We start from the raw sequence: 27,633 nt of genomic DNA, 5'->3' as shown, positions 1-27,633 counted from the left end.
CAGGTACAGGTCCACATCCTGTCACCACCTGGTCGCCGCTATACACTGTGCACGAACCATCCCGCCGCCAGCTGCTCGCCGTTATATACTGCACACAAATCCGTATTGCAGCTGCACAATGCCCCCAGGGTCGTGTATGAATCAACAATACCGCCAGGTACAGGTCCACATCCCGCCACCACCTGGTCGCCTCTATACACTGCTCACGAATCATCCTGCCGCCGACTACTTGCCGCTATGCAGTGTGCATGAATCCCTCTTACAGCCCTGCAGCTGTACACACCTGCCCACTGTACTACCCTGCGCATATATCCCTCTTGCAGCCCCGCTTGCCACTACACCTTTGCCAATATACCCTTTCTCGACTTCACCTTCGTATGCGAGCCAGACATCTCTGTGTATGGTCGCTCTCAGGTGTGGATCCACACTCCTTGGAAACCTTTGGATGGGCTTGGGTGGGCTAGAGACACCCAGTGGCCCATATCCATATCAATTGCAAATTCAGAATCAAAATGAGCGTCAAGGCACTTTGAAGTTTCCCTGGCGCACCGACTGGATCCAACATATGTGATTTATGTACTAGTTTGCAGCCTCGAACTTCAGGGATCACTTGTAGTATGTTTGCCACGTATCTCATAGTTCGACATAGTATTCTACCTCCAGTTAATCTTGCAAGCACTCCATATACTTGGGGATTAAATGACAACACAACTATATCCATTGATCACCCACACAGAGACTATATGTACTACTTAGCGACAAATATTACTATGAACGAGAATGAAATGATTAAGTAGAGAAGCAAATTTTCGATCATGACATGAAGACATAGGCTCACACCTTCGTTCGCTTTTTCCTGTGTCCGTTAGCATTGAGCAAGTGAGGAAGATATCGAAGACGTACTTTGCAGAAATCACACCCTCCATGGTTGAGTTAGCGGGACGCTTCATTGCCCTAGCATCCTCTGAAACAGATTGAGTTTCCTTACCAATGCTAACAAATGTCAGACCATCTGACCCAATGGCATCGGCAATATCATTCCACTTGGATTTGATTGGAATTTGTTTTGAGGCACGTTGAGCTACAGGATTGCCTTCATCCACAGCGGTGTGCGATGTCTCCGTTAATTTGGCGACAGGTCTTGCTTTTGGTTTGGGTTTGGGTTTGGCAGTGTTCATGGGTGCGATGATGGGGGTGGACTCCATGGCGGGATTGTGTTTGACTTTGGTAGCGGGCTTTGACTTGAATTTGCGCTTTGACTTAGCAAGACCAGCACCAGCGTGAGTGTCAGCAAGATCCTGTATGCCCTCGGTCGGAGAAGGAGGATTTGCTGCTGGAAGAATGGGCAGCTGTTGAGTGAACTGAGGAAGGGTGTCATCCTGCTCAGTTGGCGAAGGAGGATTTGCCGCTGGAAGAATGGGCAACTGTTGAGTGAACTGAGGAAGGGCGTCATCCTGCTCAGTCGTGGCAGTGCTGCGCTTGGCAGATATTGGAGAGCTCAAGAAGGAGGACAGGCTACGCATCTCCCACCCCTGTGAATCAGAATTGGCACCATTCCATGTGTGCGTGTCATATTGTGTGTCAAATGAGGGCGCTGATGAGCTGAATGCGGGGGAAAATAAGTTCTGCGTGGTGTTGTCGCTACCAAAATAACCCAGTGCCATAAGATCAGCATGGGAAAAAGACAACCCAAGCACCTCGACGGTACCAGGCACACTGGATTGCAGCGTGCTAAACGAATTTGGAGGCACAGTGGCAATGTTGTCCCATGCGTGTTCGAGCGATGCATCAGGCTGGGCCTGTTTGAATGATGCATCAGGCTGGGCCTGTTTGAACGGTGCATCAGGCTGGGCCTGTACGAATGATGCATCACATTGTGCCTGTGTCTGCAAAGTGTTAGATTAAATAGGGAGAATAATGAAAAGTACTTACCTCAGAGTAGAGTGCAGATTGATTAAGTTCACCGAGTGGTGATGCATCACTGATTCCGGTTGAGGAACTTGCGAAGCCTGTTATTGATGCATCAGTTTGCATCAGGTGGCTGCAAAATGATATAAAGACCTACCTAGATTATCCCAGTCGATGGAATCACCACGTTGTCCTTCATTGTTCTCTTCACCATCCTCGGATTCTTTGCCACTGTTGCATCCTTCGAGCTCCTCAGTCTGATCGCCGTCTTCAACATCTGGCAGCAGCGGGTTACGCTTGTTCGGAGCTGATGGTTGAGTCTTATGGTGAGCCTATAGTGACTTGGACAACAAGGATTAGCTTACGGAATATCAACTCAGCGTATTCCTGGTATGCGGCAAGGAAAGTGTTGTCCTTGTCAGGGCATAACTGAGAAAAGTCGTTCCCAGCAGGAGTTTCTGATGGATGGCACCTTAGTAAGGTGAGCTTGGTAGTCAGATTTACGGTTTGGTGCACTTACGATAAAGTTACGATATTCCAATTCTGCCTCGGGTCCGGTCCAGCGCACATGAAGGAGACTATAAATCGAGTCTTTTTCTTGATGAGGCGTGCAAAGCGCTGGCATATGATTGGTAAATCATCGATACCTCTATAGGCTGTGTAAGTAACATCATAATCATAATCATTAACTAGTACTTACTTCACAATGGCATCAGCGTCGGTTTCATCATTGTTGTCGTCATCGTCGGCTTTATCGTGTAGCATGTCCTTCTTTACCTTTTTCTGCTTATTGTACTTCTCTCTCACCTCCTTCTTCACCTCGTCTGACTCATCTTCCAGGAGCTCTTTGCAAAACTTTCGGCCCAATGCCATGCGGCGACCAGCTGTAGCTACGTTACCTGCCTCTTGTTCAGCCGCTACTAGAGGTTTGATCCGTTCATCGTAGACCATATCCATGTAGATTTCTTCAACAGATTTTGCGCGCGACTTCGGCAGCAGTGCGCTTTCAAATACAGAGATTTCCTTCTTGAGGCCACGATTTTTCTTGGACACGTTTGTCCGCCAACGGAACCAGGTCTGCAATCGCTACCAGGGTTTTGGTTAGCAGTAAAAAGTTGTCAAAACATTCGACAACTCACTACTTTACGCGTTTTTTCAGCAGCAAGTTCTTCAGCTTGTTGCTCTTCTGTTAGTGGTATTTCGATGGGGATATCGGGGAAGAGGGCGGCTTGCTCAGGCCAACTTTTAAACCAATAAAGATGAGTCTTGGCCCAGAAGTGCGCGTAGTCCTTGTCCTCGCCGTGTAGTGCAATATACTCCGGCAACTGTTCATGGAGCCATTTGTATTGTTCCTTAGTAGTCCACTGAGCTGCTGGCATCTGTCATAGGATTTTAAGTCATATACCATGTTAAGAGTGTCGCTATCATACCTTTGTTTTTCTTTGCACAATGATAGACAAGTGTGTCCCTCTACCAATGTCTATGCCCGTCCTTATATCATTCCACTGGCATCTGATCAGGGCTCGTTGAAAATCAATATCGGCGAATGAAAAAGGAGGCTAATTTAGCTGGCAATGACTTACTACAGGATCCGATTGCAGGACAGTCAAAACAAAAATGGTGGTACCGGTACCAGTCTGTTCTGGCGCCAGTCGGTGTCTCTGGGTGGATCAGGTAATGAGGGTACCGAACTGAGTTTAGCTAGCAAAGACTTACTACTGGGTCCGATCACAGGAAAATCAAAACGCAAATGGTGGTGTCGGTGCCAGTTTGTGTGTCTAGGGCCAGTCTGTGTGTCTGGTGGATTGGGCAATCGTTCATTACAAACTGAATCAAAGTGAAGTGCGATAAGGAGCGAGTTGAGCGAGTTGATGAACATTGATCTGGTTTGATCAAGGTGAGCTCAGATGATGACATGTATGAAAGAGTGACTTCACCTGTGCGCGACATGTTGATCAGGGCATACGCTGAAAGGAAATGCATTCTGACTGGCTCTAAGCGAAGTGAAATAAGGAGCACGACACCGACCTTGTTCAATAAAAGTGAGCTCAGATGGATAGTGTGCACAGAAGAGTGGCTTTACCTTTACCTTTTGTTGACTGGGGCGTACACTGAAAGGAAATGGTCATCCAAAGAAGGAATGCGGAACGATGGTACTTACTGCCAACCAATACCAGAAAAGAGTGTTAAATCCCGCAGGTGATCTTGGTTGCGGGTGAGCTTATAGTACACTTACATAGAGCATCACAAATAAGTACAGAATCTTGCATCGGGCAAGAGACTCACTTGGATATTGAACATCGGAATTCAGCGTTTGCATGAGCCACTACTTTGCGATAAGTACATTTGTCATATTGGCCAGCTACTAGAGACTCACCTGGACGACATCAGAAGTTGGCAGATGCTGGTACCAATCCAACACAATGCGCAAAATCATGAGTGAGGCAGCAGTAGTTATAGAGTTATTGAGTGATCAGTATAGTAGTTCCAACATGTGCATGGTTGAAGTGATTGAAGTGATTGACTTGGAGCCTAAAGCGGCAGTGCAATCGCCAACTCCATTCTTGCATCTCTTCCCAGCATTTCACTCCACCGGCGTAATACTCAACTTTCCTCTCCCATATCTCCAATGATACAGCAATCTCCCATGCCCGCCCCATACATCAATCTATGTGATCAACAGACATTTTTGTTATTCACTGTGCGTACTGTAATCTTATCACTAAGACTACTCCTGACATCATTGTCTCGCATTAACCATAATGATGCATCTGGTGACCCGCATCTGCGATCTCCGCACTGGAAATCAAATTTCTCAATGAGTGCATCATATCACTGTTTTAAGTCTAATCAAGTTTACTAGACGCTGCTACGTTATTCAGGGTGAGTGGTCCGCCATATCATTAATGGCGGTTCATAAGGCTAACTCAAAAATCACTGCAAATACCAGTCTCCCTTGCATTGACCACCACTAATATGACATTGATGTCAATGCTCGTGACCCAGGGTGAGTAGTTCACTTTATGAATGGAAGGTGCTTCCCAGGCTAATCCAAAAACTACAGCGCATTTGAGTCCCACTCCCAGGATACCTCTCAATGAATGATCCGCTGATCCTCTTTGGATCAGTATTACTACAACACCCTACATGACCGAACCAGAGGAGTCCGTGACTGTGCACGAGGGCAGTATAGAGTTTGAGGAGGCCACAAATGCTATGGCGGACGAGTGCTTTTTATATTTATATGAAGGAATTTTCTATAACATGCCTGCCCAGCGCAATCTAAAACCCCCTTTTTATTGTGTTACTCGGGGCCGCTACATCAGTGTTTTTCCGGCATATCTCTGGTGAGTTTTCACGTTCTCATTAATATTTTTTATACTTAACACCTACCATAGGAATAGTGTAAAAATCGAACTCTGGACACCAGGCAATTATGTTGCTACCGTCTTTGTGGTTCAGTCACTTGTTCTGGGAGAACAGGAGGTTCATCATGCCATCAGACGTAGGCTCACAGCGAGCAGGTGACACACTAGTAGGTTTGATACTATACCTCGTTTGGTAGCATTTGCTGACATCTCGTTAAGATTAGAGTTATGGTTATGCGGGTGTTGCTCAGTCTACAGTTGGGACTAGTTAGTTATGGGATGATGTCATACTACGAGAATGCCAAGTACTAGTCATTTTGAGAACAATGCATTGACATGTTTGGGCAATAACCCTAACCCTAAATGTGCAACACTACAGTTTGGTCAATTGTGCTGTCGTGTTGGTAATCAATGTTGCAACATTCAACGACAAATGTCTACAGATCCTCCTTGTGCCGGGGAATCTTCAATTCAGACTATTGTATGCACTCCGGCAACATCCGCAGCACTGAAGAAGTTACAGAAACGAAAGAAGAAACCCAAGCTCAATTTTTACCGCTCAGCCACCTTGGTGCCGCCTTCTCGCCAGCATACCCAATAAGATGTTCATAAAGATGGGACCATTGGCTATACACTGAAGCATCTTCGACCTCCCAAGAACACTAAAGCAACCATCAAGAATCTAACTCATACTGCACCGACTCTGCACGATGTGCCGTTTTCAATTCCTGAGCCATTCGATGATCTCCCGCCCGAAGTATCATTGGACTTTTTAGGTGAGGAAAGCAGAAACCGAGGAGCGGGTGTATGTACACTACATTATTCTTTGACTTTTTCCTTACCATGTTTACCGTGATTATTTAGGATAATCCTTTGCTGATGTGGTTGAAGCACTGAGGAATATTCCTTCGTGAATTCATCTGTCTCGAAGGGAGATGTGGCCAAGCCGGCACTCAGTCTTGCTTGGAATGTAATCGTCCCAGCCCAGAGTACCAGTGTGAAGACTGCTTAGGGTCAGAGCTTTATTGCACAACTTGCATCTTGTCGGCCCATGTGCGCCACCCACTTCACCGATTGCAGGTACGTTTTCATATTTGATTGGGAGAGTTGGACATGAAACTAATATAAGATATCGATGCAGAGGTGGAACAGTCAATACTTCGAGCAAACCTCACTGAAAACCCTGGGCCTTCGCATCCAGCTTGGCCACACCACTGGCCAGAAATGTCTTAATCCTCAGCGTGCATTTAATGATGATTTTGTCATTGTCGACACCCGCGGTATCCATGAAGTGGCCCTTGACTTCTGCAATTGTGCAACAGCCGAAAGCCACGTGCAGCAGCTGCTTAGAATATCCTGGTTTCCTTCGACAACATCAGATCCAAAAATGGCCGCAACGTTCTCTGTTCTTGAGCAATACCACTTACTCTCTTTCGAGTCAAAAATATCTACATATGAGTTTTATCACGCGCTCAGGCGGATGTCCGATAACACTGGCCTACTTCCTGTCAAGGTAAATTCATATTTTCAAGTACCTTTGCAGTTACTCCAGCTGCCCTACAGGATCGATACGAGTCGTTTTTGCGAATGATACACGAGTGGCGCCACTTGAAGATGCTTAAGCGTTCGGGGCGAGGTCACGAGGCTAGTGGTATAGATGGGACAGCTGAGGGTGAATGTGCCATATTGTGCCCAGCGTGCCCACACCCAGGGAAGAACCTTCCAGCGGATTGGAAAGATGCCCCTCGACAGTAAGTTTAGAGCGAGCTTCAGTCCAGAGTAGAATGATTGCTGATATAGGTACTGTTAGGTGGTTATGCGGATTATTCCTCGCGATTGATGCAAATTTCTGGTTAAAACGCAAGGCTGTCTCAAATGACAATGTTGACCCAAGCCTGAGTCGTGGCTGGGGTTATTTCGTGGAGGAAGATGCTTATAAAGGCTTCTTGCATGACAGTGCAGACAGCATCCAAGAGGTTAGTTAGTTTTATTTATTCTATTTGTATACTCACATCTATCTTTTGCAGAAATCAACGTGTTCAAGTCACGCCGCTGTAAACATGGCTGATACAAAATCTAACCGCGGACTCGCCATTACTGGTTTAGGTACAATCGATTGTGCTCGCCACAACATGAAAAGGCCTAATGCAGTGGGGGATCTCCAAAAGGGTGAAAGGTAAGTCGTCATTTGCATTTCACACAGTTGACAATCTAATGCGGGCACATAGATATATTAATATGGACTATCTATTCTTCTCAACACTTCGCCATACCATACTCGACACTCTCAACGTATCCTATGATATCGCGTGCCAGTGGCACAAAAGATTATGGCACTGTATGAGTGCCTTTCTGTTTTCAATGCACCTCTCGCATACCGTCAAGACCGTCTCATTTTTTGTGCCCAAGTTCCACCTACCCGCTCATATTGAGCAGTGCCAAACCTCCTTCTCATTCAATTTCAAGAGCGGGGTAGGAAGGACCGACGGAGAAGCGCCAGAACATGGCTGGGCTAATATTAACCCTGTCGCTTCAAGCACGAAAGAAATGGGTCCTGGTGCACGGCGAGACACCCTTGACGACTACTTCGTCGAACTGGAAAAAACTTGTTGGACTTGGTGCGTCTATTTTTGTCAAAATAATACATTAACTTACATTTTATCAGGTAGTACTATGCTTTGCAAGATGAAGGATGCATTGCCGGAGCGAGAGAACCATCGTGAAGCATTTGAGGACCTTGATGATGGCTTGCGAGGCGAATACGGTGCCACCCTCGAACAGTGGAGAGAACAGGTGGAGGCTTGGGAGCGTGACGCTGCACAGCCCAATCCTTTTGAATGAAAGGCAGAAAATAAGTACGAGTTTGTGATGGTAATACTTATGTGCTCATCTTAATCCTCCGTATATCACAGGTATCACTATGGCTTCTGTATGACTGGAGCTGGCTAGGGAGGACCAGATTGACCTTCAAACAGGGACTTACCTTGCCCTACATGAGGATTGCACTCCCAGTGTATTAATCAGCACTGGCTTAGAACTCGAGGAACAACAGTGAGTGTCCCAATCATTGCTTATCGGACCTCGTTCTTACTTTGATAGACGGCGAATGAAAGCAGACAGAGCTGGCCTCGGAGTCCATGCGACGGACAATCAAGAAGGAAAGATGCTTCAGCGAAGCAACACTCTCCAACGGAGGATTGACGCCTGGGGGAAAATGCAGGAACTATACATGCCGTTTCTCGCTACACTACGTGCGAGCAAGGCCTCAGTATCTAAGAATGTGGCCGCTGCACCAGAAGCCATCAAGTTGTGGCTGCCGTCCCATATTAGCAGGACCTCTCCTTGTGACACCCGTCTCCAAGCCATTGAATGGAAGCTGCGGTATGGGCAAGCTCACGACGCCCTCCGTTCTCTATGTTCGAACTTACGTGCTCTGACTGCGATCCTCAAGTATAAGGATCGGCACCTTCGTGGGCAAGGAGCGAACACGCGGGCACAGAATACATTGAAAGCCGTTGAAGCAAGGATCGAGGCCGCTGCCAGCACTTACGAGCATGCACGTAAATCCCTCGTTGTTCTTGCACCACGAGTGAATCAGACCCAGTCCGGGTGGCACTCGTCACTGCGGCCGCTAGACCGAGCTGACATCCGCTCGATGACAGACATACTATGGGGAGAATCGGAGGGAACGAGAAAGCTGTCATGGATTTGGAGTATGCGGGGAGCAGCTCCCAATGAGATGGACAATGAAAATACCTTGGAAGGTAGGCGGCTCTTCATTTTTGCTTCCTAGCCAGGCTCACAGTAGATCAGACATGCGAATAGAGTGGTGCAAAGCCTGGGCACGGGCGATGTGCTGGGCAGAAGAGGTGGAATTGTTGAAGGAGGAGATGCGAAGGATTCTGCAGTTTTTTGAGTGGGATGCGCAGCGCTGGGACGAGCGGGGCCTGGGAAACGCACTACAACTTGACGATGCAGATCAACACGAGGGACAGATGGCGTGTGCCAAACGTCAAGCCGTTTTACGTCGAATGCTTGCCGAGTCTTTCAAGACCAGCTGGGCTGACACCCTGGCTCTGGTGGACACATTCGAAGACATGGACTTAAGCACATAAACCTTAGTTAGAATTTCGGTCACTCAATACATGTTAGCGAGAGTTGGTATCAAAATTGCATTGTTTGAACAACAAGTTATGGCGCAAAACAGCAACAGCAGGCACAAAAAAGAGCAAAGGCTCGAAATGGCAACAGCGGGCGCGAGACAATGGGCGCACAAAAGCGGGAGGAGGGCGGCATGCGGGCGCACAAAAGCAGGAGGGATGCGAGGAGGGTGGGATGCGAGAAGGCACCGAGGGCGGGTGGGATGCATGATGCATCACAGTGCATCAACCTGGAGGACTGATGCATTAGCAGACGGAGAAGGTGAGGGGATGCATCAGAACTTAACCTGGAGGACTGATGCATTAGCAGACGGAGGGGAGGATGCGTCAGAAATCAACCTGGAGGACTGATGCATCAGAAAGCGGAGGGGATGCATCAGAAAGCGGAGGTGGGAGGGTGGTGGTACAATTGCACCAATGATGCATCACTGGAGTGCTACAGTTGCACTGTTTGATGCATCAATATGACACGAACCTGTCGAGCGTGCGCCACAAATTTAAAGGCGAGGGATAGGTAAGCACACACGTAGGACACTCGAAAGTATCAACCAATTAGACTTGTATAAGGAAATTAAACTCGACTAAGTGCTAGTTACTAAGAGGAACTGGACTTAGTGATATAAATCTCAAAAACGACATCACCTTAGCTCAAGTAACGAGCAAAAGCTTCACTAAAGACTTTGGGAAGGTAAGAAGCCTGCCAAAATGGGTTAAATAGCCGGATGGCAAGGTGGATGCCTGGAACGGCCTGGATGTAGCATAGGTCAGCAAGGTACATGGTCTCCCTACACATCCCCCGCAATTTAACAACAACAACACTAATCACAGTCACCCTCGCACTTAGACTCTACTAGTAAATATTGTACTCGCTTGCTTAGTACGCCGAATACTAACTGACCTTGCGCTCTTGCTTGACCGCCGAGCTGACTTTGAAACCAGCCTATGTGACATGTCGTGACTTACAGTGACATTTGCGTGACTGCCGACTTCTGGGGGTGCCGAGTGTACGGGAACAGATAGTATCGGCGTTCACGTCTTGAATCTCTGTTCCACCAATCGCATTGCTCCATCACCAGCGCCGTAAGCTCTCCATAAGCATCAATCTTCTTTTTGACAAGCGAAAATTATGGGTCTTTTGCTGATGTAGACTCATCGTGAGGGCGTTTCCCTGATGCTAAACACAGCGTTCTCTTCAAAGGTTCCGTCGTACCTTTTATCCGCTGAGCCGGGGGGGCTGATAATGGCGGAGATATTATCCCCACAGAGTCGTCACAGCCCACCATTCATGCTCGTCTGAAAATCGAGTTGTTTATGTCTTTGAATGCCTGTTCTTCTCCCTCTTCAGTAGGCAGAACTCTGAGGATCTAACGGATAACAGTTCTCGCAAATTTTTATTGAGCACTGTGCGAGTAACATGAGAGTGGGAATAGTTGGACAAGATGGAGGGTCTCAGAGCGTTTAAGACCTGAGAAGGCGAGATGGGAAGGGCACTGCTCAAAGGGCTCTGGAGTCTGGAAGGGAGGATAACGAGAACAGGAAGGGGGCATAAGACATACGAGTCACCAGAGAATTCGAAGTCAGCTGGAGAGCAAGGTCAAATTTTGAAGGTGACGTCCGGCGGCCACTAACGATGTGCCGATGAGAGCAAAATTAATATTTGAGGTGGTACTAGGTGAGATATGAAAAAAAAAGTAATTAGCTATGTCCCCTGAACTCCCGGATCTGACTACCAATAAGTAATAGAACTTGTACAACAAAAGAAAATGCAAGTATCATGAGACGATGGAGATGCGAGGATGGTATATGGTATCCAAAAACATTAAAGAGAACTACCTGCGCAGCAGACAGCATGAAGATGTCTCGTTTGATTGTGTGGCTGACCGTGCACACAGTCACTAAATGTATCATCAGCCCGACTCGACAAATATAAATCCTAAGTAAAGAGATACCTTTTCAACAGCGGGTATTTTTCCCGGGATGGGAGGATGGGACACAACGCCGGAGTGAGCATACACACAGTCCATCTTTACATCCGGCAGCGGATGACCGCTCGTTCCTGTTTAAGAGCGTAAATGTAGGACCTTCGTGACTATGAAAATACACTACCAGCATGACAATATGGGATTCCATCTTCCTTGTGACCCCACCACATCACAGGCGACCACTCGTCCACGAGGTTGGCGAGTGTCTGGAGGTGCCCGTATGTGGCTGGCTGGGGGCCACGTGGTCGGCACAGTGCGAGGAGAGTGAAGACAGAGGCAAATATCAACTGTGCTATACATAAGTTGAAGATCTGAATGAGAGCGTGAGCAGGTTTAGCAGTTGTACTTGGACAGTAAACACAAACCTGGTATGTATTCATTTGTATCGCGAATCCTATAAATACTGTGTTGTTGCCACCTCCCACCCACATAGGACCGAAAATGAACGAAAGCCCGAACATCCAGTCTATAGTGTTAATGATATCGTTCAAGGGAACCCATCAAAGATAGTCGCGAATGACTCACGTAGCACAGGCTTCAGGACAAAAAGGACTAGACCGAGGGGATTAGTGAGAAATGCCTTCAGCGGGTTCGTTGTTGTGGAAAGTCCATTACTTGATGTAGCACACCTCCATTGTCTTTCATTTTGAATGACGTTCACGATGAGCTCAGAGCAATGCAGCCCAAGTGTCAAGGGTGCCTGGAAAACCGCTATGTTGACAACGGCCAGAAGCCACACCCAAATAGTGTTACCTCCGGAGGTTGAAACATCATAGGTGAGGGCAGGAGTGTCACCACTGGGAATAAATGACCACGATTGCGGGGACGTAGGTGTGGTGTTGTGTTTGTACACGACAAGCGCACCCCATCCAGCACATGCTACAACGAGCACCCAAATAAATAAAATAACTTTTCGGATGCTAGGGTGAGCATGCCACGCTGAGGGCTGTGCCTCCAACGGCTTCATTGGACCTCCAGTCGTGTCTATGTCGGACACACCACACATACATCGGAAAGAAGCTGGAGTTAATTGTGTGTGGTGAATCAGAGCAGCAGTGACGTCGAAAGGTGAGGAGCTCCACGTCAATATTTTGACAGCTCGCATCCCTGCCAATGTGATCGCCACTTGCAGGAAAAGGGTGAGGCCCAAAATGAGGAGAGGGAACCCTGCGATCCAAAAGTAATATACGGCGAGTGGTGCTGAGCTGTAGGATATAGTGAGGAGGACAGCCATGATACCATTAAACAGGGCGCCGTTAGGATTGCACCATCCACGAGCTGCGGTCATGAGGCGTAGATTGCTGTTGAAAGTAAGACGGGAGTCTGAGGCTAGTGCAGAGCGCAACGAGATGTTATGCATGAAGCCAATGGACTCCGTGCATAATGTGACGATCAAGTTTAGTGTCAGGGACAGCATCCTTAACTGCAGATCGCTTTCAAACGATAGCACTTGAACGATACCCGAGATTCCGTGAGTGGAAATAATGAGAATGCCTGCAACAATGCAAAAGCAGCTGATGATACTCGAGCATGCCACTCCAGCAAGGGCATATCTGCGAGTCGTCAGAGTGCGGTTGTAGAAATCGGTTACAGTCTCAGCAGTGGACTTCGCGTTAGAGATTATCGAGTCGGAGTCAGGGAGGGCGCCGTGTGCAAGAAGACTGGATATACTCCCAGTCTTCCAATATTGTTCTGTCGATTCGGAAGAAGCTGCCATAAGAGAGGCATATAGAGGAGAGCCAGTACATTATGGCCACACTGGGGTGGATTAAGTACGATTCAACACACCTCGAGAAACCACCTCGTTGAGACACTGCTTCATGATTACACCTCGAGAAATCGCCTCGTTGAAACAATGCTTCATTATACACAGGAAGTGACAGACATGAGTTACCTTTTGAAATGAGGTGAGATGATGAGAAAATAGAACTGATAAATAGCGAAGGTGGGAAGAAGAGGTTCTAGTATCCAGCTTCGTCTATCGCTATCTATGTCGAAGGCCAGACAAACAGTGGTTGAGCTGGGACCGAGCATTAGCTCGGTTCGAACACTGGCAAGATTGCCGCCGGGTGGGTGGGAAAACTCGACATGTGGGCTGATTGAATGACCGTTAAAACGATATATTGATATACTATGCTGGTACGTGTACGGGTATTTGAATATTATAAACAAAGGCACGAGGCAAATATTATGACGAGATTGCATTAAATTCTGGGAGTAGAGGGTGGGCGAAAATATGTGAACGAGCGAGATAATGAGCGAGCGGGCTGTATATAATATTCGAATGAGTTATACGTTTTCGCTAACCGATTCTCGTTGAATTTTCACTCATTTCCCCCGGTAAATATTTTGCGTCAAAGTCTGGTGTATGATGCAGCGATGAAGAAAATCGAGAGAGAGAGGAGAATGCTTGACGCTCAGCTGGACATGTGGTGTCGGTTTCTTCCGGGTCGTTCAGGAACCGGCACCTATCACATTTCAAGTCTGCGCTAAATAGAACGAGCCCACACCCGTTGTGCCTTCGGCACAGGAAGCAACTTCAGGAACTTAATAATTAATAATTGATAATCATAGCAGAATTTTGAAAAATTTGAAATAAATTACATTTTTGAGCAGTATTCAGGATTTTGACAAAAGTAAAGGTACAATCAAAATACTATATACTTTTGTTTAGTTGTGAGAAAATAGGACAGAGGACACAGGAGAATTAGACACAAACAGTGAGACTGAAATTTACCTGGGACACTGGCTTGCAATCCCGTGGCCTCGTGCCTCGGCCAGCGGGATGCAAGCCAGTGTCCCAGGTAAATTTCAGTCTCACTGTTTGTGTCTAATTCTCCTGTGTCCTCTGTCCTATTTTCTGCTTTCCCGTTTTCCTGTCTCCCATCTCCCGTCCTCCCATTTGATACATCACTCCCATCCAATCAGAAATCAAGTCATATTATAGGAACAACTCTAACACAAAAAACTATTTAGAAGGCTCCCAGCCAGGTGGAGGTCCCTCTTTGCATAGCTCATTCAAATGCTGACGCTCCTCCCGACTTTTTCCCTTCATCTGCTGAAAGATGTGCTTTCGCCAAGCATCCACCACCTTGCGATGCTTTCGATGCTTATGTGCCTTCTCCAACTGAGAGCAGAAGGTATCTACATCCCTACTATTATCCTTGAGGTCTTGCTCATGTTGCTCTTCCCACCACATGATGTCCTTTTCCAACTTTGCATTAGATCGTTGGAGGTCATGGATTTTCTGATCCATGGCATTGAGATTCTCTCGCCAAGTGGTGACCTTAGCATATGGGTCGTTGAGTCGTCTCCGTTCGAGACGCATCATGTGGCTCTCGGACCAGCGGCGATGGAGTTCAGCAGACCAGTCGGTCACAGCAGGCGCCGACAACTCAGAAGGAGGGGGTACTGAAGGAGTTGTGGAAGTGGGAGGTGGGGCCAGCATGTCGACAGGCTGGCGATGACGTCGCTGCAGGCGGGCAGCAAAACTTGCATCAAAGCCCTGCAGAAGCCTGGCATTCCAGTCGACAGTAGGTCTGGGCTCCTGCCTTGTAGCTACCATAAATACACAATCAGACAGAGACAGAGAGAGAAAAACTCACCTCGTGACATGACCCAGCATGACCAGAGTGTCACGTGATAATGCGCCCGAGCCAGCATCAGGTGCTGAGGAAGCACTGGGAACAGCTGCTGTAAATTGTGTGATCAGACAAAAACAGACACCGAAAAACTCACATGGTGACGTGACCCGGTGTGACAGGGAGCTCCGCGTCACGTGACGCGGCCAAAAACGCGTCCGAGCCAGTATCAGGTGCTGGGGAAGTGCAGGAAATGGCCATGGTGAAGTGTTGAGGGCACTGAGAGGCAGCAGGATTTAATAGCTGATGGTGAGAGGTGATGGCAGGTGATCAGAAGCGACGGCAGGTGATTGGGAGCTGCTGGAATGGTAGAGCAGTGTTGTGTTGCGTCGCGTCTGGTGCAGTCGGTGCTGAAAAAAAAAACCACGTGAGATTGCCAAATCAAGCGAAATGTACATATGACCCAATTCGGACGGTATAGTAACGGACGACAGTTTTCGGAAATTGAAACTCCGCTTGACAGAACCACATGGCATCGCTCTTTTCAGCGACCTTAGCGAAAAAACATGGCGTCCATGCGACGAAACGTGGCATCCATGTGTGGGTGGCTGCGTTCCCACACCCTTCTCCCTTGCTTTTTAGAGACGTTCCCACACCCTTCTCCCTTACTTTTTAGACGAGTCCAAGCCCGTTGTGCCTTCGGCACAGGAAGCAAGCAGAGCACTTCGTGCTCTGCTGGAGGGGCCGTTGGCCCCTCCAGTCTTTATCATTTCAACATAGTCCTCAATACAATTTCAATAAATAAATCTTTGTCATATACAAATACACATTTATACAATCTATTGTACATCAATCTTCAATCAGTCTTCTAACCACCTCTGTGTATACTATATTGCTTGTCTTTCTCTCTTCTTCATCTTCAGGGAAAACCACAAATACTCTTGATGGGTGAGTGCACCGAGACAAACCCACATACAGCTGTCCATGACTGAACACAGGTGTCCTCAAATTTAGACCAACCCACTTGACACTCTGACCTTGAGCCTTGTTGATAGTCATTGCAAATGCAAGTCGCACAGGGAATTGTCGATGCTTCAGAGGAATGGGGTTCTCGTCATCACTGGCCTCCATATTCATCTGAGGAATCAGCACAGTGTCTTGATCTTGACCATCCACTTGATTGTTGCCCTCTTTGAGAATTTGACACTTGAGAATTCTTGTGTTCCAATCCACCAGGATCATCCGAGTCCCATTATACAGTCCCTGTGTGGGGTCCAAGTTGTGCAGGAGCATCAGAGGCACTCCTTTCTTCACCTCCAGTCTGTGCAGAGGGAACCCTGATGGGTTGAGAGTGTGAAGGAACTCTTGAGGGATGTATTCATATTCCCTGTCTGTCACTGAGTCTGCACTTTGTGTCTACATATTATTTAGTTGTGTGAAATCAATCATTTCTTACATCTTACATTTTAAAAATATTATATAGTTTTGTTTTAGTTATGGGATGTTGCACAAACTGTTTGACTGAAGGTTACCTGGGACACTGGCTTGCGATCCCGTGGCCTCGTGCCTCGGCCAGCGGGATGCAAGCCAGTGTCCCAGGTAACCTTCAGTCAAACTGTTTGTGTCATGCTATTGACTCATACACTTCCTCCCAATTATCTTGTCCCATGTCCCATTGTCCCATGTCTTGTTGTCCCGTGTCCTGTTGTCCCATTGTCCCATGTCCCGTGTCTCGTTGTCCCGTGTCCCATTGTCCTGTGTCCCATGTCCCGTTGTCCTGTTCTCCCGTGTCCCATTGTCCTGTGTCCCATGTCCCGTGTCCTGTTCTCCCGTTCTCCCGTGTCCCATGTCCCATGTCCTGTGTCCCATTGTCCCGTGTCCCATGTCCTGTGTCCTGTTGTCCTGTTCTCCCGTGTCCCATTGTCCCATGTCCCATTGTCCTGTCCTCCTCTTGTCCTCCCATCCTCTTATCCTCCTGTAGCCCTCTCATCCTCCCATTGTGTCCCCTTGTCCTCCTCTTGTCCTCCCATCCTCCCATCTTCCTATTCACCCCATTTCTCCATTCTCCATCTTCCCATTCCTCTGTTTACCCATTGCCAAATTTTCCCATCTTTATATTTTCGCAATTTTGCATTTTCACATTTTTGCATTTTGCATTTTTCACATTTTTCTACTTGCTTGGTGTTCTCTTTTCTCTTTTCCCCACAAAAATCCCAAAATCCCTTGTTGTCCTTCAATTTTTACTATTTATTATGTATTCACAGTTGCAGTACATATAAAATTCATTGTTGTTGTGCAAAATGGAGGGCCAGTGAGCACTTGCCAATCCCATTGTGGCTCAATTTTTACAAATTCCCACGTTTGGACAGTGAGCTCGTATAGTAAGGGACAACGGTTTTTGCAAATTCAAACTCCGCTTGACAGAACCACATGGGATCCTCTTTTCAGCGACCTTACCGACGCAACCGACGCAGCCGACACCATGTGCGCTACGCGAAAATGCCCAAATCGTCCCACCCCTTCCCCCATACCGTTCTCCCTTACTTTATAGATGAGTCCAAGCCCGTTGTGCCTTCGGCACAGGAAGCAAGCAGAGCACTTCGTGCTCTGCTGAAGGCACCTTTGGTGCCTTACCTCACTGTGTCTACATATTATTTAGTTGTGTGAAATAAATAAATTCTTACATCTTACATTTAAAAAATATTATATAGTTTTGTTTTAGTTATGGGATGTTGCACAAAGAGTTTGACTGAAGGTTACCTGGGACACTGGCTTGCGATCCCGTGGCCTCGTGCCTCGGCCAGCGGGATGCAAGCCAGTGTCCCAGGTAACCTTCAGTCAAACTGTTTGTGTCATGCTATTGATTCATACACTTCCTCCCAATTATCTTGTCCTGTGTCCTGTTGTCCCATGTCCCGTGTCCCGTGTCCCGTGTCCTGTTGTCCCGTGTCCCGTGTCCCGTGTCCTGTGTCCTGTGTCCCATTGTCCCATGTCCCATTGTCCCATTGTCCTGTGTCCCATTGTCATGTCCTCCCATCTCCCATCCTCCTATTGTCCTCCCATTATCCTCCCATCATCTTGTCCTCCTGTAGTCTTGTCCTCTTATCCTCTCATCCTCTCATTGTCCTCCCATCCCCCTGTCATCCTCCCATCCTCCCATCTCCCTATTCACCCCATTTCTTCATTCTATATCTTCCCATTCCCATGTTTACCCATTGCCCATTTTTCCCATCTTTATATTTTTGCATTTTCGCATTTTTCATATTTTTCTATTTGCTTGGTGTTCTTTTTCTATCCTATTGTGGCTACATTTATATGTATACACAATTACAGTACATATACATCATTGTTGTTGGAGCCACCTGCCAAATCAGTCAACCCTTACATACTAACGGACGAAGGTTTGCGCAAAATTCAAACTCCGCTTGACAGAACCACATGGCATTCCCTTTTTCAGCGCTCCAAGGGAGAAGGGATTCAAACAACCGACGCAACCGACGCAACCGAAACAACCGAAAATGCCCAAATCCTCCCACATTCCCCCCCTCCCTTCTCCCTTACTTTTTAAGACTTTTTAAGATTACTTTTTAGATCTCCACGGAGGCAGAGACTGCTCAGCGTAAGCATCATATCAAGAGCGCTGGACGGATCCGCAGTGCAAGCGAAACTCGGACATATGATCAACCAATTAGATTTGGCGATAACAATAGTACGATCTTCTGAATACACAGGATTCCATACACTGCTGATACATTCACTCATCTAGAGAATGCTGTCGCTAGGCATGGCGCGCGGTCCACAGATCTGGAAAGTTCTGGCCCTCGCTGCCCTGCACCAGCCTCGCCAGCCATTGAAAGTGCTTCTCGCCCACTTAGGCAAGAGCGGAAACCTGGAATATAACCGTGGTTTTTCTCGGCTGCCGCATGCGCTATGCAATAAAGACCACCGAGGAGGAACAGGGTACACTGTGACAGGAACGGATACATGGAATTAAGAGACATAAAAATTATAATTAAACAAAAAACATAAACTCTGGCTCTAGGACATGCGCTATGATAACACATGGAGTTAATGATGGCAAGGCAAGCGCTGGGCAGCTGAAGTTCGCTTCTGTAGTACTAGTTGGGCATGGGGTAACAGGAAACGGGTGGATCGTGTACGGGGAACCCGAGTGGATCATCTAATAGTAATAAAGTGCACCGACTAGCTAGTAACTATTAGTAAAAGTCGCACCACATGCACAAACCAAATAGTACGTACTGCATGCAGCGGTCCATGCATATGCATGAGCTTCGTGCTTTGTCACGATATACCAACGATATACCAACATTTTCAGTACAACCTCGTGTTACGACGTGTGTGATTATAGATTAGCTGCTCTATCATATGTACTTAGTAAGTATATCATTTATAAACTGAGTGATCATTTGTCCATAGTCGGCTGTTGAAACCGCAGTTCCCCTCGAGAGTGTTGTTGTATGAGCTTCGCGGTATCCGCGTCGTATACGATAAAGCACCAGAGCTCTTCAGCAGCTCTCGTCATATCCCTTAATTTCTGCGTGAGCTCTTGTCCTTGGGATAACAAGTTTCCGACCTCGTTCCCTTGCAGGAGTTCTGCCTCCAATGTGCGGGCTTGCAAACTATGTGCTTCTAAAAGTTTCAGGGCGTCCGAAATGATTGACAGGCGAAGTTGATAGTCGTGTGCGTTCTTCGTCAGACTATAGTAGAGATGTTCGAAATAGTCCTCGGGGTGAGGAGCCGTTGTCTGTACCACTGCTGTCCGAATATCTTGGATGCGTTGTCTATAAATTGAATCGATCAGACAGGGAAGCAGCGAGAGCCGAAAAGCATACTGTAAATCAATGCGGTGGACAGTGCTATCAGGCGGCGATATCTTGTGTTCAGGAAATTGGCTCTTGCTATCGGACATAAACGTCTCTTGTTCTGCAACCTTCCCCTCAGGCTGGGGAGAATGCCCAGAGCTTGGTATTGATGAGTGGGCATGCAACCACATAAAATACTGCGCAGCTCACAGCCGTGCGGCCTTCACAGGCCCAGACTTTTTTCTACCCGCACGTTGTGCCTTGTATTTGGCTGCCATTTTCACGCTTATTGTTTTTTTGTTCCTGTAAAGAATATAAACTGATTGCGATACATGAGACTGGTCTCTGAAGATTGACCTTTCATAATAATCCTGTCTATATTTTCGCGCAGCAACAGCTCTTTCTTCCGCTGTTGCATGAAGGCGGGGTCGGCCCATTGAAATCCAGAGTTACAACCACAGTCAGGCCGGTGAAGTTCACTTTGGTGTTGGTTGAAAACGCATGGAATAGAATACACCTAGTAGTTATGGGAGATTTATCGGGAAACTACTACCAGTCACAAAATGTGGCATTGGTGGTCACGCCAGGTCACAGCGGCAATCAAATTGGGCCTTGGCGTTAGGGCAACGATGAAGTGACGAAAAGTATGTGAGTGGTCCGTTATCAATTCACGACGGCTGTACTCTGACAATTATGCATCTACGAATGCAAATAAATGTACCAGGAAAATTGTAAAGCATGCTGTTTGAACGTGTATGACCCGATCAAACGGTTTGGGTCGATTCTACCAGGAGGCTTTCGACACGTTCTCATTATGAGCGGTGCTTATAACTCCAAGCTGATGCAATTGACGCGTCATCCCGAGTGGAGACGAATACTTGTGGGCTGTGACCTGCTGTGACGAGCTTATGGGGTCGAACTCTTGATGGTTTATTTTCTCGCCTCGACCCATCGAAGGTTATCATTATAGCTGCCAACATAAGCAACCTCCTTGATATGTCATGTTCCTGGTTAGGACGATGCACTATGGCCATACTATGGAGCGCTTAGCCTTACGACCCAGCGATCACAGCCTAGATGAATTGGAAATTGGGGGGAAATTGGAACCGAGTGAGTATTTTAGCTCGTCTGGGTAGGCGGGAGAATGGAGCGCAAGTGGTGTCGAGACCCGGGGCGGTACAACACAGTTCACCTTTGGAGGCCTCGCTAGTCTCCTGGCGTCCTGGAGAAGCGATGAGAGGGTTGGAGAAGTTCATGACATCATGTTTCTCACGGTGTCTCCTCCAGACTGTGACAATTCAAAAAGTCCAAGGCGATCTAGACGAGTAGCAAGGTGCCTGTAACACTCCCGTATCATCGAACGAACAGCTCATAGCAACATACCCTGTAAATCAGAAACACGAGCTTTAATTCCTTGTGAGTAGCATGCTTTTCCCTGCAATTTTCATATCTGAAGGGCATAGTTTAACGGATCACAGTTATATACGCGCTATAGGGCTAACATGGATCCTGAAACTGTTCTCAATGGTGTCCATTGCGTGCGAACGCCTATCCAGCAGCAACACCCGCAACATCAGGTACATCCCCCTCCCGGCACATCACGCCGTCCACACCCGTCAGTCCAGGCCAGCCATGTCCAGTTCTTCCCCTCAAGCTCTCCAGAGGTTCAGAGACAAACACAAGCTCCGCATGACGCGTCCGGGACTGTTGACACCAGTCCGCATCCAAATGTGTCACAAGGAAGCAACATACCACCATCCTCATTCATAGGAAGCCCGGTGCGGCACTACCCACCATCGTCATTTCAGCCAAATAACTATCCGGGACAATATACGTCATCCCAGCAGCACCTACCATTTTCAACCGCACACCCACAAATTTATCCATACACTCAAGCTCGTGTATATGCACCACACTCGCCTTTGGAACACGATCAGTACCAACAACATCTACTGGGCTTCCGACCCATGATGCAGGCGCACTCACCATCTAATGTGGGTTCTTATCCGCCGGCTGGGAATTCGGGAATGCATCCCACTACCCATAGTCCCCCAGCTCACTCTCCGCTACCTGTGCAGCAGCCTCCTCCTGGCACCTCTGGTTCACATAGCACATCGCAGTACCAGCCTATGCGTTATCCCAGCCCATGCCATCCTTACCATTACAATCATGCGTATCAGCCAAACCCGTACCAGTGGTACTATGGTTCACCAGTTCCACCTGGATTTAACGAGGGCATCCCCGTGCATTATCAACCTCAGTACCCAATAAACTTCCCACCCCAGCAGGACTCACCTTCATCCGACCTGGAGACACGTTTTTCTCAAGTCTCCATTCATGGCGGACCTACTTCACCTACACAGTCAACTGCTCTACCCGCTACTCTATTGGCAAGGCATCCACCTCAGGTACCTACGTCAGCAGCTCCCTCATCATCACCGGTTCCTGCATCGACCTCTCCCGTAGCATCTACTCGCCCCGAACGTCATGCTCTTCCCCCATCAACGACTACTAATTCATCCCGCCCTCATTCTGAACGTCCCCTTGTACGTCGGGCTTATCACCCCAATCCTCCCGCCCATAGATCTGAATGGGTGATGTGGATAGGGAATGTTTCAGGGGATGCCACCCATGACGAGCTCTGGAGATTCCTGAAACGCCCCACCTCTATTGACAACGACTCATCTGAGCCTGAAGACAGTGGTGTCTCATCAATTTTCTTAATCTCCCGGTCAAACTGCGCATTCGTAAACTTCGATACGGAAGAGCACTTACGGCGCGCAATCGCGCGGTTCAATGGAAAACAGCTCCCTGAACGGCGGGGTCCGCGACTTGTTTGTCGGGCACGTCGCAAGGAGGATGATCTGCGGGCTGGGGTAGGTGGGCAACGGGGAGTGGGCGTGCACACTCGCTATGTCCGCGAGCAACTTCAGCAAGAACAAACAGACAAGCAGGGGGAAGCACCAAGTGAAGACGATCAGTCATCGCCTACCGATCGCCGTTCAAGTGTATCGAGCGAGTCAGGGCATCCACTGGCTGTGTCGGGCGATGAGGGGGCTGCCAGGGCTCGCCAAGGGTCGCGACTCGAACACAGTGGCAAAGCTCACTCAAGTAGCTCCTATGGGTCGACAAACTCCAGTTTTCTGTCCCGACATTTTCCGAAACGGTTTTTCATTCTCAAGTCTTTAACGCAGGTTCGTATTTCAAGGGGATCACGAGTTGTAATTTTTTGTGACCTTTTCACCTTGTAGTTCGACCTAGACTTGAGCGTCGAAAACGGACTATGGGCAACTCAAAAGCATAACGAGGCCATTCTTGACCAGGCATACCGCACTAGCAATGACGTTATCTTGATATTTAGTGTGAACAAGAGCGGGGAGTTCTATGGATATGCACGGTATGTAATGTTCCATGTTTTCTTGCCAGTACTCATTTTAATGACCCTGTCAGGATGGCCGGACGGATATTACAGGGCGAGCACAGAGTTTTGTGGGCGTCGCATGGGGATTCTTCCTCGTCCTCTCTTTCCTCGTCTCGGCGGGAACCTGACTGTCCCACTCCACTTGCTGCTAACAATCAGTCCTTCTTCACGCCATCCGAAAACCGTCTCGTCGAGGAATCGCCACTGCCTTTTACACCATATTCGGGAGGTAACCTGAGCACAAAACCTTCTCCTATGGTGCCTCACCGATCATCTGCACCAGCTGCACTCGGTGCTCGCCCGCAACGGGAATTTTCAGCAGAGCCTCCGGCTCCGAAGTTCAGCCTCGGTGATAGCGGGAAGGTTAGGCTAGCCGTCAAGGATTTTGTAAGCACGACTTCCAATATTGTGCTCGACAAGAATGCGCCAGCCCGAGCGATGCGGAATCAGGGGAGCACGGATGAAGCGAAGTTGGGGGTATCTGCGTTGCAACCTGTGGAGGAGGAGAATCACAGTTTAAGTAGTGATGATGGTGATGCTGGGGAAACACAACCGAAGGATGACGCGATGCCATCGACGACCGAAAACGCGGGGAACGATGAACGAGATACTTGGGGGCAGGCATTCAAGGTGGAGTGGTGCTGTACTGACCGTCTTCCTTTCTATCGTACTCGACACCTTCGGAATCCTTGGAACCATGATCGGGAGATTAAGGTCTCACGGGATGGTACGGAGCTTGAGCCAGGGGTAGGTCAACAACTGTTGGAACAATGGCAGACACTCGTTGCTGCTCCAACGGTAGTGGAGACAAGCAAGTCAGCCGCCGCAATAGACTAACGTGCAGCCAAGCTCACGTCAATAGTCTCCTTGACTCTGAAGACGGTGGGGAATCGTGATGACTGACACGTTTGCACGTTCTCGAGACTTGAGAAAATCACGGCACACTTATCATCATAGACCATCCATTTTACTCGCATTCATTTTGATCTTCACTCATCTTCCAGACGTTATACGACCACAACTTGGATATTCACGGGACGATAATTTTCATCTTTGGGAGCAGGGGCTTGTGGCTTTCTATTTTCGTATCATGCCTGTTATTTAGTATACTTTCTGGTCAGTATATACTGACGCACTTATACACGCGTACATGCGAATCGACCTGAGTCTGAGGAGTGATGATGCTCTCTTTGGTTTTATGGTCATGACTCCCATTTGATTTCCTGGCCCTCTACGTGTATGCAGGCTATTAATGTACCCGATGTATAACGAATGAAGGCGTCTGCTGAGCGAGGCCCAGTCAATCAGAATGGCAGCATCGCCCATCGTAACTTAGACCTGTAGGGGGCATGCTTTACTAGATACGTGTGCAAGCAATCAGTGCAGATGAAACCATTATGTGGGTGTGCGTTGGTTAGGGTCCGCGGCACGTATAACATACTTCTGGTATGATATGTAATGCAGACAAAGGGCACGTCTGACGATCCTTCGTGATATCTCAAACACCGCCCTCTGATATTGAATCGTGCCAAGCCCTGACCCAGTCCGTTACTCGTCCCGCAAGTAACTTGCCCTCTATATCTCGCTTATTCATATCGATGCCTAACCTACCGTTCCTACGCATTTGCGCTTTGGAATTCTGGCCCAGCAACCATGCTTCCTCCACAGCAGAAGCCCAGTCGCCAGCCTCATAAGCCGCTCGAGAGAGTTCGATACCAACTCCTTCTTGTGAGAGCAGCAACTTGAGACCATGCTCTTCCACGAAAAGCGGGCGTGAGATATAAACGAAAGGCGTGCAAGAATCGACGCATTCCGAGACTGTTCCATATCCCTTCGGAAAGCATCAGCCAAGGAACAATACGAAAGAGCCACATAGATTAACACACTAATTTCCCTAGCAGAACATCTGCAACAGCCGTCAGATCAGGCATGTAGACGTATTTCGGAGCGACAAAAAACCTGTCGGGAGGCTGTTCATCTGCCCCATCTTGCCCCCACTTTGATACTCCGCATACAATTGCGATCCAAGATGAGTCGGGTAACAGCCGTGCATCAAGATCATCTGCGGCATGATCAAGCATTATGTCCGAAACCGAGGGAATGAAAGTATCGAAATATGAACGAGTGACGTTATCCTCTGCCTTGGTCAACATCGCGCATATATTAGCGCACGCTGGGCTAGGCTCGGGCTGTATGGCAGGAGTGGCGTTGTAAATGCGGCATGGCGAGTCCAGTTCGCTGAGAACGTTGCAAAGAGGGATCTCTGACAGTCGCGGACTATCAGGGATCTGTCGTAATTCTGCAAGAGAATTGTGTGGAGGTGTTCTGCATCCTGGACTTGAGTGACCCGTGCTGCTCCCGCGGCTGGAGGTCGGCGTCCGGAAGACCTGTCCACCAAATGATACAATTAGAATCTTTGTCTCATCCGGATTGTGTAAATGCTCAGGAACACCAATCGACGAAAGAAATCGGGATCGACCAGCAGTGGAGTAAACTGTATCCGGACTCTTGGTAATACCACGAACGAGAAGCGGAGCTTGGACGATGCTACGTGCACACGGCTTCTCAGTATGGGAGCCGGCAAAGGGTATCGAAGAATGGAGTCTGTATGCAGTGGGTTTCTGAACAAGGTGAGCTACGATGCCATCTAGGATTGTGTTGTTGTCCTGGTCAGTCCATGACGGCGCTGGTAACGATGGGGAGATCGAGAATGATGGAATGGGTATGCATCCAGGAAGTCGAACAAGAAGATCCGCGCAACGATAACCGAGATATATTTGTTGAACCAAGGGCTCAAGTTCTTCGCCTGAGATAGGACAGTCCGGAGCGAGGTCATCAATCAAAATTTCCTCTCCTAGAGGCGCATCCACTTGATCCGAAAATGTTGTTGAAAGGTAGCTGTATACAGAGTCGAATGTAAAATTTGTGATGAGGATGCAAGGCAACCCCGTGGCATTTGCGGCAAGGCTGAATAATTGGTAAGCATTAAGGCTGCCATGGTACATGCTGTGGGTTCACCATCCAAGGAAGGCAGCATCGCTAAGGACACAGTCAGCCTGTATGTCGAAGAGCCAACGCTTCTCTTGCTCCAGAAGAGATTCTTTGCGTGCCAGAAAGGACTTGAGAACTTCAACACTCTTGTAACGGTCGACTCGATATCTGATGGTTTTGCAATGAATGGAATGGGCAAATTGTAAGTCGCTACCACTCACGCCACGGGCTGCACAATGACTGGGTCGATCTCGGCGAAACGATAGAGGACCCCGAGACTAATACTGTCGCTGAAAACATGCTTTGGAGCAGACGAGATTATATATATTGTCATCCGAGATTCGAGGTTAATGAGGTGGCGAGCAAACGCGGAGACCCGCGTCGCATGACCGTAGCCTATAGAAAGAAGAAGTGAGGAATCTCCATCACTAGACAGCGTTCAATACGTACCATGCCCAGAGCAATAGTAGGCGAAAACGAGTGGCACCTTCATGGCGTGGAGTGACGAGCGCTGACTTGTACCGACTCCTAGGAAAAACTTCACCTCGGTGTCAGGCCTTTATAGGCACCATACTCGCTAGCCTGCTAATGGCTAAATGTCGAGTGGCGAATTTGGTTGCGCTTAGACTGGACAGTACTAGCTAAGCCTAGCTTATCGGTGTCGCGGTGCGTCTCGGCATTGAACGTGTATGCAAAATGACGTTCAGAATCGCTAGTAGCCGCGGTACAATCATTGCCAAGATCAGTTCGAACTTCCGAAAAAGTTGCTCACTGTAGTAGGCGACACGAAACGAGACTAGACCCATCTGCACGAGCTGATTTTTACGTTGACGCTTGAAGCTTAAGCTTGAAGGCTTAAAGCTTTCCTTGGGTATGGCGACGGGCTTCGCCACTAACGTATCACACCACCCTTCTATCTATTCACGTGCCTCGTTAGCATTCATATCTTCTCACTATGTATGGAAGCGGAAGGAAGTGGAGTTCACAGATCAGTAGCTGATGATAATATCAGGCCATGGCTTACCATAGAGAGCCTGGAGTTCATGCCGAATGTCATCATCAATTACATCTTGGCCGCCAACTTCTTAGATGCTCTGTGATTGTTTATATATGCAGGCGGTCGAGATCTTACTAAATCTTCCGATCAAGGCTGCAAATAAGCTTGATCGTTGGATGGGGAGCAAGCGATGAGACGAGGTTGATCAACAACACACAATAGTTGACGTAATGAGCCGTTGAGGCGCATTACGTCAAGGTAGCCTATGAGTCTATACGACTGATCATCGGGCCTGTCTAAATTCGAGATTCTTCTCTGTGTTGTCTAGCTACTTGGTTATCATATATTTTACGCTTCGGTGCTCTGCTCGAGTCTCCACTGCATGGCAAGGAAGGGAGTCGG

The 27,633-nt window shown here is 48.0% G+C and overlaps 7 protein-coding genes across 7 annotated transcripts; 2 read left to right on the top strand and 5 right to left on the bottom strand.

Moving 5' to 3' along the window:
* Positions 1 to 834: 834 nt before the first annotated feature.
* On the bottom strand, positions 835 to 3,287 carry EDB91DRAFT_1254203 (uncharacterized protein; the record flags this gene model as incomplete). The annotated part of the gene is made up of 8 exons (XM_041323777.1): positions 835 to 856; positions 904 to 1,886; positions 1,933 to 2,009; positions 2,066 to 2,215; positions 2,274 to 2,380; positions 2,429 to 2,557; positions 2,609 to 2,994; positions 3,048 to 3,287. The coding sequence occupies 8 exons, from the start codon at positions 3,285 to 3,287 to the stop codon at positions 835 to 837; spliced, it is 2,094 nt and encodes a 697-aa protein (XP_041171466.1).
* Positions 3,288 to 5,401: 2,114 nt separating this feature from the next.
* Positions 5,402 to 9,407, top strand: EDB91DRAFT_1330919 (uncharacterized protein; the record flags this gene model as incomplete). The annotated part of the gene is made up of 12 exons (XM_041325372.1): positions 5,402 to 5,432; positions 6,175 to 6,356; positions 6,418 to 6,789; positions 6,840 to 7,027; positions 7,087 to 7,252; positions 7,304 to 7,445; positions 7,480 to 7,865; positions 7,962 to 8,085; positions 8,125 to 8,131; positions 8,226 to 8,327; positions 8,376 to 9,040; positions 9,090 to 9,407. 12 exons carry the CDS (start codon positions 5,402 to 5,404, stop codon positions 9,389 to 9,391), a joined length of 2,667 nt encoding a protein of 888 aa, XP_041171465.1. The 3' UTR covers positions 9,392 to 9,407.
* A 1,848-nt stretch (positions 9,408 to 11,255) lies between these two features.
* EDB91DRAFT_1263533 (uncharacterized protein) lies at positions 11,256 to 13,135 on the bottom strand (the record flags this gene model as incomplete). The annotated part of the gene is made up of 5 exons (XM_041324455.1): positions 11,256 to 11,312; positions 11,386 to 11,492; positions 11,543 to 11,729; positions 11,784 to 11,884; positions 11,944 to 13,135. The coding sequence occupies 5 exons, from the start codon at positions 13,133 to 13,135 to the stop codon at positions 11,256 to 11,258; spliced, it is 1,644 nt and encodes a 547-aa protein (XP_041171464.1).
* Positions 13,136 to 14,386: 1,251 nt separating this feature from the next.
* Positions 14,387 to 15,260, bottom strand: EDB91DRAFT_1086676 (uncharacterized protein; the record flags this gene model as incomplete). The annotated part of the gene is made up of 3 exons (XM_041316084.1): positions 14,387 to 14,969; positions 15,024 to 15,098; positions 15,157 to 15,260. 3 exons carry the CDS (start codon positions 15,258 to 15,260, stop codon positions 14,387 to 14,389), a joined length of 762 nt encoding a protein of 253 aa, XP_041171463.1.
* A 4,009-nt stretch (positions 15,261 to 19,269) lies between these two features.
* On the bottom strand, positions 19,270 to 20,398 carry EDB91DRAFT_56719 (uncharacterized protein). Its single transcript, XM_041327728.1, has 4 exons — positions 20,180 to 20,398; positions 20,033 to 20,125; positions 19,853 to 19,981; positions 19,270 to 19,801 (listed from the first exon to the last, which is right to left on the bottom strand). Exons 1-4 carry the CDS (start codon positions 20,257 to 20,259, stop codon positions 19,423 to 19,425), a joined length of 681 nt encoding a protein of 226 aa, XP_041171462.1. The 5' UTR covers positions 20,260 to 20,398; the 3' UTR covers positions 19,270 to 19,422.
* Positions 20,399 to 21,324: 926 nt separating this feature from the next.
* Positions 21,325 to 24,428, top strand: EDB91DRAFT_1263529 (YT521-B-like domain-containing protein; the record flags this gene model as incomplete). Its single annotated transcript, XM_041324453.1, has 3 exons — positions 21,325 to 23,016; positions 23,074 to 23,219; positions 23,273 to 24,428. The coding sequence occupies 3 exons, from the start codon at positions 21,325 to 21,327 to the stop codon at positions 24,078 to 24,080; spliced, it is 2,646 nt and encodes an 881-aa protein (XP_041171461.1). The 3' UTR covers positions 24,081 to 24,428.
* Positions 24,429 to 24,655: 227 nt separating this feature from the next.
* EDB91DRAFT_56760 (uncharacterized protein) lies at positions 24,656 to 26,939 on the bottom strand. The gene is made up of 5 exons (XM_041327729.1): positions 26,685 to 26,939; positions 26,456 to 26,630; positions 26,262 to 26,402; positions 25,130 to 26,210; positions 24,656 to 25,074 (listed from the first exon to the last, which is right to left on the bottom strand). Exons 1-5 carry the CDS (start codon positions 26,725 to 26,727, stop codon positions 24,742 to 24,744), a joined length of 1,773 nt encoding a protein of 590 aa, XP_041171460.1. The 5' UTR covers positions 26,728 to 26,939; the 3' UTR covers positions 24,656 to 24,741.
* Positions 26,940 to 27,633: the final 694 nt, after the last annotated feature.

This window comes from Suillus paluster (assembly GCF_016628075.1).
Source record: "Suillus paluster strain FC165 chromosome Unknown EDB91scaffold_102, whole genome shotgun sequence".
Lineage (NCBI taxonomy): Eukaryota > Fungi > Basidiomycota > Agaricomycetes > Boletales > Suillaceae > Suillus > Suillus paluster.
The sequence above is the reverse complement of the archived record's forward strand: the minus strand, read 5'-3'. Positions and strand labels throughout refer to the sequence as shown.